The 16,309-nt window shown below is 32.9% G+C and overlaps 1 protein-coding gene across 1 annotated transcript; it reads right to left on the bottom strand.

The window, feature by feature from the left end:
• Nucleotides 1-3,442: 3,442 nt before the first annotated feature.
• On the bottom strand, nt 3,443-15,971 carry LOC138943809 (fatty acid synthase-like). The gene is given in 16 exon segments (XM_070314748.1): nt 3,443-3,686; nt 3,764-4,015; nt 5,619-5,870; nt 6,007-6,482; nt 6,690-6,737; nt 6,740-7,541; nt 10,305-10,995; nt 11,226-11,470; nt 11,598-11,823; nt 11,825-12,596; nt 12,692-13,093; nt 13,334-13,638; nt 13,802-14,304; nt 14,781-15,098; nt 15,376-15,536; nt 15,953-15,971. Coding segments are annotated over 16 exon segments (5,550 nt in total). The 5' UTR covers nt 15,957-15,971; the 3' UTR covers nt 3,443-3,593.
• Between the last annotated feature and the right edge of the window lie 338 nt (nt 15,972-16,309).

Genomic DNA, 16,309 nt, shown 5'->3' with positions numbered 1-16,309 from the left:
TTACAGACATGTAGGGGATCAATAGATGAATTTAATAATTTTTAGTTGTTGCCAAAAAATGATTCTATGGGGTAAAAGTAACTCTTATACATACAGCGGTTTTTTGCTTTTCTCGATATATCTCAAAAACTATTTGAGATATCAAAAAATGTTTTACACGAAAGTTTTATACTAACAACAATTTTAAAACAATTTTATTTAAAAACAATTCTATTTAACCACATTAATAAAAATTTGAAAAAATAATTAAAACGAAAATTTTGTCAGAATTCTTTTCAAAAAATTATTTTTTCAAATGTTTGTTAATGCAGTTAAATAGAATTGATTTACCAAACTTTTTTTTAAAACTTTTGTATAAAACACTTCATGATATCTCATAGTTTTTGAGATATACCGAGAATAACAAAAAGCCGCTCTACATATGAGGATGCTTTCACCCCTTAGAACAGTTTTCGGGCAGCAACTAAAAATTTCTAAATTTATCTATTGACTCCCCTACATGTCTGTAAAGTTTCATCAAAATCAGAATTTTCGAGTTTGTAAGGTCCTCTTGTTAGTCGATTAACCGCAAAATATTAAAAACCGTACAACCAAGATCTCTCAATCGTCATGATATATTCAAACGCATCACTGCTATTGATATGTTACGTCCAGATTCGGGGAAGGATGAGTCGACGAAAGGGCGTAACAACTATCCTATATTATCCCGAAGTTAAACATCTCGTGGCGTTTGGAATCGGGTCGAAACTGACAAATCTGAAAAACAGATAAACGACTGAGTCGCTATTACGCTGGTTATTCAGATGTTTGTTCGGTAGTCCCTTTTCGGTAAGAGAATTTAATCTCTTTTACGCGGGATGGGATCAAGTGCGATATTTCGACTAGGAATTAATGGAGGTTTTAATAACGAGTAATTCTTTTATTTAAATAAACAAAGTATGAATTTATTCATATTTTAAAATAAATAATGGATGTACATGATTATATAAAAATAAAAAATAAAATATTGTTGATTCTAATTTCTCGGTGAATGCATGTGTGTGTGTGTGTGTGTGTGTTTTAATTTGCAGGTGTTACATTAATACGGAGGGCATCAGTCAGAATGCAAGGGAAAGATTCTATCGTTAACATTTAGGTGCTCCGACTGGTTAATACAATATAAAAATGTATTTGATTAAAGGATAAAAAAAATAAAATCAAATTCAATAAGTATAAGTAAATAAGTTGTATATGTTAATAACGATCAGAAGTATAAAATTGGTCGCTCGCATACGTGTTAGATTAAGATCAGGAGTTAAAACTTCCTAAGACTTATCGCCCGAACGGGTTGATGATTTAAAGGAATGAGACATTCTTAGGAAAGTTTTGAGTTAAATAAGAAACAAGACAAAAAGGAGGAAAAGAACTATTATTCAATTAAATTTATTTTTTTAAGTAGTAATTCAGAGGTAGAGGGGTAGCCAATTTGTACTGTGTTTCGCTCTGTGTCTCATATCGGCAGCCTGATGTTCGATTCGTGGTTGGCCTGGAGATAATGCCAAGTAAGGACACTGGTGGCACAAGTGCCTAACTCGTGAATTACGGTGCAAAAGCACAAAGTAAGACTGCGTGAAGTTGAAGACCGGAGAAATAGTGCGTGATGTGTTTGCGAGTTCTCTTTTTATAATCTTCTTTTTGGGGCGTATTCTAATTCTAAGAGTGGGAATCTTCCAAAACTTTGACGAACTGAATTTGCGCAAAAGTGGGGATTTTTCGATCTTAGCAAATTAAAAATGTGCCAGTATCTTCGTTAAGTGGGTGTTTCTCCTACTTTTCACGTTTTACCCGTGGTGATCGTCCATTGATGAGTTTGATATTCGTTCGAAGATTCCTTGCACGTGTTCAGATTAAGAAAAGGTCCTATTTTCCTATGATAATTTATATTGCTATTGATGCAGCTGTGTTTATTGAATATTTGTTGGAAAATGTTTATTATTATAGATGCAGCTGTGTTTGTTGGGTATTTCGTTAGAAACTTTTATATTGTTATTGATGCAGCTGTGTTTGTTGGGTATCTCGTTAGAAAATTTTATATTATCTTGAGGAAACCTTCATGGTTTCACCGACTTTTTACGTTGGTCTGTTTACTGAGCGATCGTTTGTCTCACCAATCGACGATCATTGCCGACACTTTGCGGAAGGAAGGAATCGTGGAATCGCCAGGACGTAACAGATAAGATGGCCAATTTCTCCATTACTTACATATTCGAAAGTTAATGAATATTGATTGGATTTTTTAACGATTTATCTTCCGGTTAATTTTAATTTTAATCCATGCGCTGATGATAGCTAAAAGATTAACCGAAACGTCCGTTCTACGCTTATTTATGTTACATTGAGTTATTTTTACAATAAATTTATATGCGTCTCTAATACTGCGCTGGGCTCTTACTGGGCCATTCTTAATAGACATTCTTAATAGACATTTCTTTATATTAGCAAATTTGTTGTAATATTTAAGTTAGATTAATAATTTTGAATTTTGATTATGTATCTAATCCTGCACACATAAGAACATACACGAGTTATTTTGCATAAGAGCATATGCACTGATTATTTATTTATTATAAATAAATCATTAGCATATATGGTTATATATAAAATAATTCGTATATGCTCTTATGTGTGCAGGATTATTCATGTAATATTATAATTATTCATGCAGTTTTAAAAAACAATTTAATCTATTATGAAATAGTAAGAATTGCATGTAGAATATATTTTTAGAATATATTTATGTATCTCTTCTTCACCGATATTGTAAAATATCATATTCTTCTCTCTAGTATAAGTCGCAGTCATCATTAGTTAGTTTTATAGAATTCTATTTTTGCTAGAGTTGTCTGCTTTTAATTTCAAACATAATTGTGAAATAATTATTTTGGACGTTGTAAGCTAGTAATAAATTTTTCTTCTTATTTTCTGGATTCTCTTTCTTTTAGATCTTGAATATGTATAATAGCATAATCATATGTATATATATATATATATATATATATATATATATATATATATATATTGATGCGTATAAGCATAATTGTATCACCAGCATTTTTGTATAAGTAAAACAAATTAAACTGAATAGAAAAATTCTCTTGCATTATGTGATTTTCCCAATAATTTCTGTGCGATAAAACACACTGAAATTAGTAATCCAGCAATCAATAATTAATTAATAATCAAGTTTAATTATGTATCGTATCTAGCAATCGCGTAAAAGTGGAATGTTTTTTTTCGCCGCGTACTTTTACTCCCACGGATTAGTCAATTTTTAAAAATTAATTTCTCATTAATTCTGGCAAAATGATAGAAAACTTCCCTACTCGTCCTCAAACCCGCTGTACAGTGGTACCCGTGATACAGTTATTATCGGACAAACAGCATACTCATATAAACAAATATATATAGATCTAACTTTTATTTTGTCAAATACTTTTACGTATCCACATTTTTACAAATTTTATATTTTTTTTAATAGAAACATATTTAATTATATAATTTTTCCAATAATATTCTTTAAGTGATAATTTAATATTGATACAGAGCTATTTATTTTAGAATTCTTCGTTAATAAATGATGCTACTTTGTCCATCATTGTGATATGAGAACCTTGTACGTAATGTATTTTCACTGCACCTTCAGTAACCTAAAAATAATTTCTCTTGTAAAAAACATCATAAAAATGATAAAATGTGTTTGTGTACTCTTTAATCAAAAGTTTACCTTATGTAAACCATAATCCTCTTCAAAAAAAGTGATGGGCGTAAGTGTAGGTTTTAACAGTATTATAGATGATTTTAAAGGTGGCAATAAAGATATATCATAATTTTGTACAGCCATTAGATGATCGTAAACTGTTGTACATAAGAATTTTTGATTTTCAACACTTAATACATTGATCTTCTCCGAGAGGTGAGCTGTAAATAGTTTTAATTTTTCCTCCCATGTACTGCACTTATTTAGCTCTAACACAGACTGTAAATAACATAATTATTGTATTTTATGTAAATATTAATAAAATGGTAATCTACACTTAAAATTGAGACTATATTTTTACATTTCGGACATACTACATGTCTGCATTCTTATTACTTAATTAGTTTTTCTCTATTTTTGAACTATCCCAGACAGCACAAAACATCCTCAGGATCATCCTGAATATGTCCAGGACGGTTCAGGACATTTGTAGGATGTTTTAAGATATTATTATAAATATATTTATAAAAATTTAATATGCATACATAATTATTTTTAGTTGTGTCGGCTATTTAATATAATTTAGAAATCTTAAGTATTATAATAAGTATTAATGTCCTATAAATGTCCACTGGATAACCCCTGGATGTCTGTAGGATATATCTGCCCTGTCTCTTATATTAGATGTCTTTTGGATTTCCGGAGGACATATACATATGCAATTAATTGTTAACATTAATTTCGTTTAATATTAATAATTGAATTTGATGCGCACATTTTTATATATCCAAAATTATTATTTATTTAATATTTTATGAGAAATGTTACTGTTCGCAACATTCCAGAAACTTCACAAACAATAATATTCAACCGCTAGTTCGTTTGTTTACCGCTATGCGACACGCGAACTCGTATTTGAGATTTGGTCATGAGAATTATATAAAGCTTGCAAAGAGCAACTGACAGGAAATTACAAATGTAATTATTTTCTATCAGTTCAATTTCTGATGCAATCCCAACATAGGGAATTCAGATATTGTGGATTGTTTAGAAAATATTACACAACTCAAACCCGGGAGCCAAACCTAAAATATTCATGTACAGCACGAAAGCCTCAAATATTAAAGAACGGTGAACTATTTTTAATATTAGATTTTTAATATTGGCAGTAAATAACAAAACATAATTTTAATTTATATTTAAATTTTAAAATTTGCTCCTTGAAACATACGAAAAATATCCCTAACATATCCTATAAAAATCCTTAGGATGTTCCACAGGATCTCCCTGGATTCTCCAGAGGTTAATATACGGCTATCATTTACTCTTCCTCAGGACATCCAGAGGAGATCTGAGGATTACAATGGGATATCCTGAGGATATCCTACATGTATGTCCTGGATGCCCTTTGGACGTTCTAAGGACATCCTTGTGCTGTCTGGGATGTAAGTCAAATTATTTTATCTTTTAATTATTAGCAATAATTTGTAATTAAGGATTACTGTTTCAATTTGATATGCATTTTACACATATGCTCAAAAAATAAACATTATATTTCAATCATTGTAAATATTGTATAATTCTTATATACTGTCATTATTATCATTCTTTCTTACTCGTTGAAAATCATTTAATCAAGTCTTTCAAAGCTCCTATAATTTGTATTATATATAAATGAGATATTACCTTATATAAGGTAAAAAGTATTTTATCATATAAAAATGCATATAATGCCTATAAATGCATATTTCAGAACCATATTTAAATTTTGTATTTTAATAAATAATTTTCTATACTCTTTCATATATATTGTATATGAACTCAATTACATAAACCATTTTCGTAGTAAAAAATCATAATGTGGTCTTAATAATTGACTAACCATTTCATTGTCAGATTCGAGATACATTTTCATGAAATGAAGTAGAATGGCATTTTGTAGTTCTTGTTGTGAAGTATAATTAGGAAATTCAATCAAAAATTTTAACCAATCAGGAGCTCCATCTATAAGTAATAACCGTCCAACGAAATTCTTAGCTTCTAATAATCTTGCTAACTTAATAGCAATTAAGGATCCAAATGAATAACCCACTATTAAAAATTCTTTTTGATCTTCCATTTTCTCCATTATATACTAAAAAAATAAACATAAGCATATATAAGATAGTACGTAAAGAAAGCGTGAAAGCGGGTGTATAATCAAATATTGTTGTTTAAATACTCAGCAATTTAAATAACGATTTCAAATAGATTATTTTATAATTACATACAGGCAGAAGATATGCTGCTGATTTCATTATTGAATGAGCAACATCCGGCATATAAAGTGCACCGTGTTGCAAACATATCGCCAAAGATTTAATTTTCGATTCTATCAATTTATATACGCTTGCAGATCCGTCGAGTCCTGGTATAAGGAATATTATGTTTCCAGCGACGTTCCTTTTTGTATCAAGTTCTACATAAATATCTGGATTGAAATCAGAATCCTTAAGTTTTCGTGTTAATATTTTGAAACCGTCCAAATTATTTGTAGCAGCTTCAGCAGCAGCGTACGTCTTGTCTAGCTTGATTGCATTTGTCATTTTTCGAAGTGCAGCAAAACTGAGATTGTGAATATCTTGTTCTGTCAATAAAATATCAAATTCTCTCGCCAATGTCTGTTTAATTTCTACCGCTATCATTGAATCCATGCCTAGCTCAGTTAGTAATACGTTTGGTGCCACTATGTTTATATTTTTCAATCCTATTTTAAAAATTATATATTTTGATATATTTTTAATCAGACATTATTTCATCTTAACAACTATTAAAGCTTACATTTCTTGTATATTCTTTAATGCACTTTGTTATATCAATATAATATATTTTTAATAATATTATTGAATAAAAATTTACTTTCTATAAATGTTTTGTCACAAATTTTTTATATTACAATTGTTTATAAACTCACCTATAATATTTGCAACCGCTTCAAGTGGATTCATTGCTTGGCTAGAATTTTTTTCTCAGCAACAACCATGCTGCTTACGATTGGCCGATCTTGTAGTAAAAATATTTCTAATGTGTCCAAACAAGAGGATATTCTTTGTTGCAATAAACCTTCAATACCAATTTCTTTGTCATTTTCTTGCACATCTGCGACAAGCCCAACTTCATCAATTGGTCCCCACTGTATAGCCAAACTATGTAAACCTTCTTTCATTCTTCTTTCACAAATTCTTTCCATTACGGAATTTGCCATCCCATAATTTGTTTGGCCTGCATTACCTCTTCCGCATGAACCGAAAGAAAAAACGACAAAATGACGAAGTTGAGTGCAAATTGTTCTCGATAATTCGTCCATCTTTTTCGTCGTCCATGCCTTTGACACGAAAGATTCTTCGAATGTTTGTGGGGATTGATTCTTGAATATGGCATCTTTCAATACAACTGCGAGATTGAATATAGCATCCACAGGACCTTGTTCTTCGGCAAATTTTAATATAGATTCGCAGTCTTTATATCTCGAAGTATCAATAGCTGTAACGATTTGTACATTTATACCGTAAGATTGCCATAATGTTACTCTTGATCGCTGATACCCGTTCCTTATTCCAGTTCGCGAGGTCACTACAAGATTTTTTGCACCATGTAAAATCAACCAATCAATTAATTCTAGACCAAAACCACCTAGACCACCTAAAACGATGTAGCATTTATGTTCCAGGCAATACCGTAGTGTCCGTAGTTCCAGGCAGTACCGAGGATGTGCAAGTATAGGTGCATCCGAGAGTTCATCTTCTTTATGAATTTTTATCATTATCTGCAAATAATATTAATTTATTAGGATATTGTTTCATATTTTGAAATATATATACATATATATATATATATATTTCAAAATATAAAACAATATTTTTGTATATATATGTTCGTTTTTTCTTACTATTAAATTCTCAAAAAAGGGCACACAGTTTTTGTTCTCTTTATGTTATCTTTTATATTACAAATTGATAAAAACTGTCTTCGTTTCTTGTTTATGATATATATATATATATATATATATATATATATATATATATATATATATATATATTGTGACGTTGCCGTCTCGCGCGCGTCCGCCGAGTCCCTCTCCGATCGAAAAGCGCGGACTAAAAGGCCGCGCCAGTCGAATCATTGCGAGAACCGTACCGTTACCTCCAGAGAGGCGTCATTAATTGAGATTTCGAGCTTAATATTAATTTAGTTTATGCTTTTCTTTCGTATGAATAATTCATTTGGGAGCCTCATCGGCGAAGGAGCGGAGAGTCGCTGAAACGTCACGGAAACTACGATCGCCAATCAAGGAAGATCTTAGAGGGGCAAGGAGCCAGCAATTTGGAAATCCAAATTATCTAACGGCCAAGCTAGCTACGTCACGACGGGATCCGGACCCGCACACGTGATGCGCGACGCACGGGACAGCGAGAAAATCCTCGCGCAAGGGCTCAGGCCCGTGCGGATACGGCCTCCGCGGGGGGACTGCAATCCTGCACCCGATGGCGTGACGCGGCCCCGGAAGAGACGGAAAGAAAGGTGGCAGCGATGTTTCCGGCCAAGCCGTTCGCCTTAGACCTCGCGACGGCCCCGCGGAACGGGCCCCAGCGAATTATTATTCGTAATACCGGGGGCGCGCGCATCCCCGTTACGACCGTGAGCGCGCCGCCCGCCGGCTACAACGCGTGATAACGCGTGATTGGTCGCGATAATACGCACCCCGTGTGCGCAGCCCCGGCCGGCCCACAGGTATCGATTCTGGATCGCGACGATCCAGGAGGGGACTGGCGTGAGCTTGCGTGCGAGTAACGGCGTAATCGAGAGGACTGGTTGTGGCGAGAACAATTGCGAGATCGTTGCTGCGTGAACGAGCGGAGAGGATCCCGGCGATCGACGGCGAAGAATTGTGAGCGCGAGAGGACTTCGTCGACCCCTGACCGTCCCGACGGGAGGAAGAGTACCGGTGAGGTTACCCTCCGCCATATTCGCCACTCGCGATTGCGCCCGGAATCGTTTCGTTCTGTCGTCGTCGCCGTGAATTCGTACTTTGGTGTACGGGCTAAGCCCGATTCTTTAGTGTAGATTTTCGCGTCACGGCCACGTCGTCAAGCGATTCGGGCCCCGGAACCTCGAAAGTATCGGTTTCCGCGGATCGAGACATTACCTCGCGTTTTTAAGAAACCGTGTGTCGTCTCTCTGGAGATTCGAATTCCGTAGATTATATTTGCGTTGGGTCTCGCACGTCTAGCGTTTAAGACTCGTTCGTACGGTATGTCGGTCGTCTGAGTGTGAGTGTGATTCGCGTCAATTTGTTATATTCTTTTTGTCTCTCGGTAGTGAATCTTCGCGTCGAAACTGTGCGTACACGCCCGATGCATCTGTCTTTCGCGATTATTATACGGGTTACGTGAGAGTGTGAATCGCGTAAATTTGACGTATCATGTCGGCTGTAAAGCACCGCGTCTCGAAATTGTGAGCGCGTTTTGGTGAGACTTTCCTCGCGATTCTTGCATGAATTGCGTGCGTGTGTGTGCCGAGCATTCGATTCTGCGTAATATGTCCGTCCGAAATCGAAGCCTGTCTGCGTTGTATTAAGTGCCTGTTAATCTTAAGTTGCGTCGTAATAATTCCGCGGTAATAGCGGGCGATAATATCGCCGTTGGCGAGGCAATATCGAGAATTGATGCGGTCTTGCACCCGAATTATAGAAGAACGTAATATTCAATTTCTTCGCAGTGCGAGGCGTAATTCAAGCCGAGCGGACATTCCGGCTGATCTAACGGGTTGGTCTCGGCGTACGCATTACGGGGTTTCGCGCCCCGCGTCTAACACCCAGTCTCGCAGCCGCGTTTCTTTTACTGCAGCCGTATATCCGCGTGGTTTATCATTACTATTCTCGAGGAGCTGCGGCTCCCGCTATTATAATAAATCTGTTAACCTCTTTGTTTAATTGGCGAGTTTCTTTTCAGTTGTGTTTGTCGTTTCCGTAATTGTCGCCTCTTGCATAAATTATCGCGTTCGATCAACACTCGCCCTGCCCCTCTACCGTTAGGCGAGCTAGCCAGCCCGTGAATTCCGACAACTTGCTTTTGCGTTTACCTCGCGTTTATTTCGCGTGTTTCGTGAATTGATACGTGAAAGATCGTATCTGGCGCCCAAGTTCGATTCTCGCGATTATCTCTCGGATCTCGTCACGGTACGCGCGGAACTCCTAACATCCCGTTCCCACCTGGCGCGTGGACCCCTTTTTCTCCGTTTTCCCGTTTTTGTCAACGACCATTCCGCTTTTCCCCTTCGGCGAATTAGCTCCTGTTCGTCGACGCAATTTACACCCGCGCAACGGAGAGAACGAGTCGGCGGCCGCGTTTATCGCTCAGCCGCGAGACGGTAGAAAAGTCGTAGCAATATATATATATATATCACAAACAAAAAACGAAGATAGTTTTTATCAATTTGTAATATAAACGATAACATAAAGAGAACAAAACTATATATATATATATTGTACGTATATCTCTATTGTACGTATACGAAAAAATGATCATACCTTGCCAATATGCTTTCCAGCAGCCATATATCTAAACGCAGCTTCTATTTCATCTCTTTCAAAGACTTTTCTGCACAATGGTTTGATAGCTCCTTCCTTTAAACCTTCTATTAGTTTATTCGACAATATTATCTTATTTTCTGGTCTGTCATAAAAAGAATTATCCAATATTACACTATGGAAACTAATGCCTTTTGAGAATGCAAATATTTCTAAAGGACTATTGGAAATCATATCAAACTTTCCAATTTCGAGGAAACGACCACCCTTTGCTAAGCAACGGATGGATGCTTGCAATTTTTCTTCAGCTAAAGAATTCAATACGATATCTACTCCGCGACCCTCCGTCTTCTGGATAACTATTTGTTCAAAACTTGTATCTCGAGAGTTTCCGATATGATCCTCGGGAATAGAAGGAAATGTTTTTTTTATAAAATGTTGTTTCTTGATACTTCCAACCGTTGTAAATACTTCGCAACCTTGGTTAAGTGCAAGATTAATTGCTGCTTGACCAATGCCTCCCGTACCAGAATGAATTAATACTTTGTCGCCTTTCTTCATTTTACCTTTCAAATACAAAGCATAATAGCAAGTGGTATATACACAAGGAACCGTCGCAGCGTCTTCCATCGTCCACTCGTCAGGTATGATCCAACTGAAATATTTATCAGCTACGCAAATATTTGCAAACCTAAAAATAATGATTTATATTATTTATTATATTAAAGTTACATTTAAAAAAATTTTTTATTTTCAATGATATCCTATATATACAAAAAAAAACATGCAAAATATAATAATTTTTCATTTTTTTATTTCATCAGAAGCTTCATTAACTTAAATAAAAAAAATATGTTGAACTGTTTATTTACTAAAAATATATTAATTAACATCTGTGCGTGACCTATCTTACTATCTTACCCATTTGAACACAATCCCATTATTCTTTGTCCATTTTTATTAAAACCAACAAATTCCATTCCGATTAAAAAGCTATTATTTCGTTCGAAAGATGCGACAGAAGTCGAAATGAGTCTATCACTAGCTATCATGATATCTCTAAAATTGATAGACGCGTAAACTATTCTTATCAGATTTTCTTCGTCATTGTTGATCATAGATATTCTGTTTTGCACCCAACAAAAAGTGCTGAGATTACCTCGCACCTAAAATAAATAAATATAACAATTATTTTAATCCTATTAAAATTACAGTAAATCATTACTTAATTTATAAATAAAAATATCACAAAACATTATTGCAATTTTTAAATACTGAATCTTTTTGACGTACCATTTGAGAAACATAAGCACTCTGTACGAGTTTCGGTTGTAGTAATGGTAATGGAAAATGCCTATAAGAACCCCAAATGCTACCAGAACGTATAACATTGATGGGCAAATCCAGTTGTAGTTGCTTCATGTACAACGATTCTTGCAATGAAAAAATAGGCGCATCTTTATCTTGAATAAATACACCTCTAATCATTTTACCACCTGGTTCTTTTCATAAACAATTTACAATCAAAGTCCCCTTCTGCAACGATTATAATTCTCGTAATTTCATTTTCTACGTTCATGAATGATTTAAGTCTGTCTATCCATGAGAATTCATAATTGTTTACAAGCACAATCTGCTCATTCCTCTTAATATTGTGTATTTTTCTTAATAATATAATTGTCTTATCGTTGGTGCATTTCTCCAAAATTACTTTTAACCCATACTTATCCAGACATGAGTAATCATAAATAGCATCCAACTCTTCGATTGTTAGAAGAAATCCCTTTGACATTATGACAGATAATAATTGTTCGTATAATTCGTTTTTATTTTTTGTTAAAATTCCAAAACCTATAATCATCAAACAATTTTGATTTTTTGTCAGTTCATCAAATTCTATTGTAGAAATATTGTCAGGCAAGGTGATATCTTTGAATCGCTTATGTGTTGCTATCAGTTTGATATCGGATTGAATTTGCGGTAAATCATCTAGAATTTTATTCACAAATAAACAATTTAAATCCTCCGGCATCACTTGATCGCTATCTTCCAAAAATTCGATGATTTTTACGTTTATCATATTGTAACATTCGACCGCAATATGCACCGACATTCTTGTTATATCCTCTAAAGACATTATATCTAGATCCCGATGAGCAACAAACTTGTACTCTTCAAGAACGGGATGGATTGATCTTTGTTGGCGAGATATAGTTGTAGCCACGACGCCGCTTACTTCAATTCCTCCGGATATCAAAGCATCTAAATGCTTATAATTTTGTACAAGGATTTCTGCAATATGACACAATAGTGCAATTCTATACATATATTTTTCGGAAAATAATATCGGGCTAAATATTGTGTTTATTTATATTACTGCAACATACGTTTTTCTTCATTTGGAAGCGTCTCAATTTGTTCTATAAGAGATTCTGGGTCGATTACTACTTTACGAATTCTGGTTGGTACAAAGAGATTTCTCGAATCCAGTCCTAAAATCATCATCTGTAACATGTTGTGAATAAATGTTGTCCAGTTGTCAGTCCAGACAATATGACCATTTTTTCCCCTAATTGACGCGCTTTTTAATCCACGAAATTCGTCAGTATATTGATAACCACAAAACTTCAATTCTTTATAGATATCTTTCATATTCATCTCCTCTTCATCATTGTCATTACGATCAATAAATGTAATACATATTTTTTCGTCTTCAATATTAATTGGAATTCGTACTGTTCCAGTAACGACAGCATTGCTTCCTTCCATTATCTCGAATTTGCCACTACCTGTAAGAATATCGATATCAGTTTCTTGTAAATCAGTTAGTGCTAATACTGTATTTACCTGCTCAAATCTACGGTCATACTATTGACGGATTGCTCTAATAATTTATTTATTGGATACAAATTGTTATTATATGTATAATTATATGTATATTATATAGTCTCTTTCATTTGTATTTTATGCAAAAATTTTTCATTTTTTGTATATCTAGTTTGCAAGATTAATTTAATTGTACAAGTTACCTTTTTGTATCATAAGAATTAAATCGACTGAGTTTTGTTTTGATAATATTGTAGAGCGTAGAAAATTGACATCTTCAAATATAATTGGTATATCGAGATAATTTTGTTTGTTTAACCAGCCCATCATCTTCCATATAAGCAAAAGATATTCTGTAGCCGGTAATAAATTTTTTCCATTAATAACATGTCCAGTCATATATATAAAATCTTCCTCTAACACATTAATAGTAACAATTACTTCTCCTTTGTCAATTGTTCTTTGTCCGATATAACGGTACGTATACCAATCTTTGGAATGATCCCATCTACAATAAATATCATTAATTAAACAATATATAAAATATTATATCGCGTTTCTTTTACTGTTGTTAAAAATAATACAATTTAATTTTCTGCTTCTTAAAATTTCACTATTTTTCTATAACGAATATGACTGAAAAATCTTGTGTTACATTAAGTAGAATTTACCTTATAAGATGAGAAATCATCGGTGTACCACGACTTACAGGAAACTTAACTTCTGAATATAAATTTGCGATTTGCAGCTGTAATCCTGCATTATAAAGTTTTCCAATTCCGTGTAAAAATATTTCAATATTCGGTTTGTGAGAGAATTTGTATAAAGCGACATTTGTCACTGTGGTATCTAAAGAATCATTAAGAATGTATTGTAGAATATCGTGCGGCGCTATCTCAATCGTCACTGCGTCGTTTGGAATAAAGCGTAAAGTTTCTGAAAATAATACGGGGGCTAGCAAATAATTTGCATAATATTCTGCTAGACTTGACTTTGGAAATTCACTGAACCATTCATAAGACTCATTTGGTACACTCAACCACTTTGAGCTTGGAGACACTTGTGGCAATATTTGATTCAAGTATTCCAAAAGTTTAATTCTTGCGGGCTCGACGTAACGACTATGAAGAGGTATATGTCCAAAGGAAATTTCTTTTGCAGAAATATTGTCATTCTGAATAAGAATAAACTTTATTATTTATTTAAAATTAAACATATAATTGTAAGCATATATATATGTATATATATATATATATATATATATATATATATAATTTTTTTTACACGAATTGATTTGTCTCATTATTCTATACATAAAAGTATTACGGCAAGATTATCGAAAATTAAATATTTAACAAGATATTTTATTTTTTATATCAAAATATGTCAGATTACGATATAAAATAACTCAAAAAGTACTTAATGAAAAAATATTTTATTATAGTGTTTTGAAAAGCTCTTGAGATAAGCTATAAAGGAGCGGTGAAAATTTTACGTTTATGTAGTTAGAAAGGCTCCTCGAAAACATGAAACTTTCTCCTAAACAATATTTTTATTTGACAAATATTTTTAGAGTTATTAGCTTGTAACACTTTACGTAGGCCACTCTGTATATATATAATTTAATACTATTTAAGCGTTTTTACAAACCTGTAGCTTAGCGAGGAATGCTCTTACAGAGGACGTTGGTCCACTCACAACAGAATTACATAAGGTATTGTAACATGCTACATCAATATCCGATGGACAGAGATTTTTCACAGTTTTGGAATCGAGATTAATTTCGGCCATTAAGCCTTCTATTATTTTTGACTTAAGAAATGCTAAGCCGACATAATATGCTAACATGATCGTTTCTTCAGCCGTCAAGCATCCATCGGCATATCCACAAATCAACTCGCCAATGGAATAACCCATTATAATATCAGGAATGATACCAATACTTGTTAAAAGATCAACTATTCCGATCTGTAATACATATAATTTTTTATTACAACTTTCTAATGTATTTTTCTATTGAATAAAATCTGATTATAAAATATTACAAATTTAGCATTATGTATATAATTATGTATATGTAATAAACTCTTTATGATTTTAGTTATATATTTTATAGTTAATTTTAGCTGTTTATAAAATATTGGTCTTTAAATATAAGATACTTTGTAAAAAATGAGACAATACAAAAAAGTCCTGCAGCATATACTATAGACAATATATTTTATTTATAAATATATGTTTGTACCTGTAATCCAATAAGGCCTACAAATAAACTAACTACGTTATCGACAATATCTTTGTCTTCATTTGTTAGAATATCCGTCACCGATATACCGTAAGGTCTTAAAATTGTGTCGCATTTTTGGACTGTTTTAATGAATGCTGGAAATTTCATTAAAGCTCGACCTACCAATATTTAAAAAGAATACTCGTATATAATTACATTATTTTATAATTTCGTGTAATACATAGTCTTAAATAATATTTTTGCTTATTTGATCTAAACAAATAAAAATAAAATCTCTAGAGAAATTGTTGATCTTTATTTTACACGTTTTTTCCTACAGTATTATTACTATATTTTAGTTTAGTTTAATCAAAATTTAGTCATTATACCTAATAAATGTAACTCAAAGGATTACAAAATTCACAAACTGAAGATATTATACGTGTTAACTTTGTTTTATGTTTTAACAATTATTTAAGAATATCAACATATGTGTAAATTAAAAATTGTTAAATTTTAATTGCAAACAAACATGTTACATCTTAATAATTGTTAAATATTACATCGTAATATATTATTTTTGTGATTTACTTACCCATGTTAAGACATTGAAATCCAATTCCAGAAAATATGAAGCAAACCGGTCTTTTTCTACATAAGTTGCGTTCTATTTTAATTGCATTATCGGATACGTTAGATCCAGTAATTATGTATCCTTTGTAGGGATGACCTTTGATATTGTTACTATGAATATGATGTAGGAGAGAAATATATTCTACATCTACCGATCGACTCTGGACCTATAAAGATATCATTACAGAATTATAGAGATATCTTATATCGTAATTAATAGCTTATTCTCAAAATTAATTTTTTTTAAATTGATATATATATATATCAATTTAAAAAAAATTAATTTTAAGATACATATATATATATATATATATATATA

Source organism: Polyergus mexicanus, unplaced genomic scaffold, assembly GCF_030449975.1.
Source record: "Polyergus mexicanus isolate NDT 795.1 unplaced genomic scaffold, iyPolMexi1.0 SCAF_42, whole genome shotgun sequence".
In the NCBI taxonomy this organism is placed as follows: Eukaryota; Metazoa; Arthropoda; class Insecta; order Hymenoptera; family Formicidae; genus Polyergus; species Polyergus mexicanus.
This window is presented reverse-complemented; position numbering and strand designations above follow the sequence as displayed.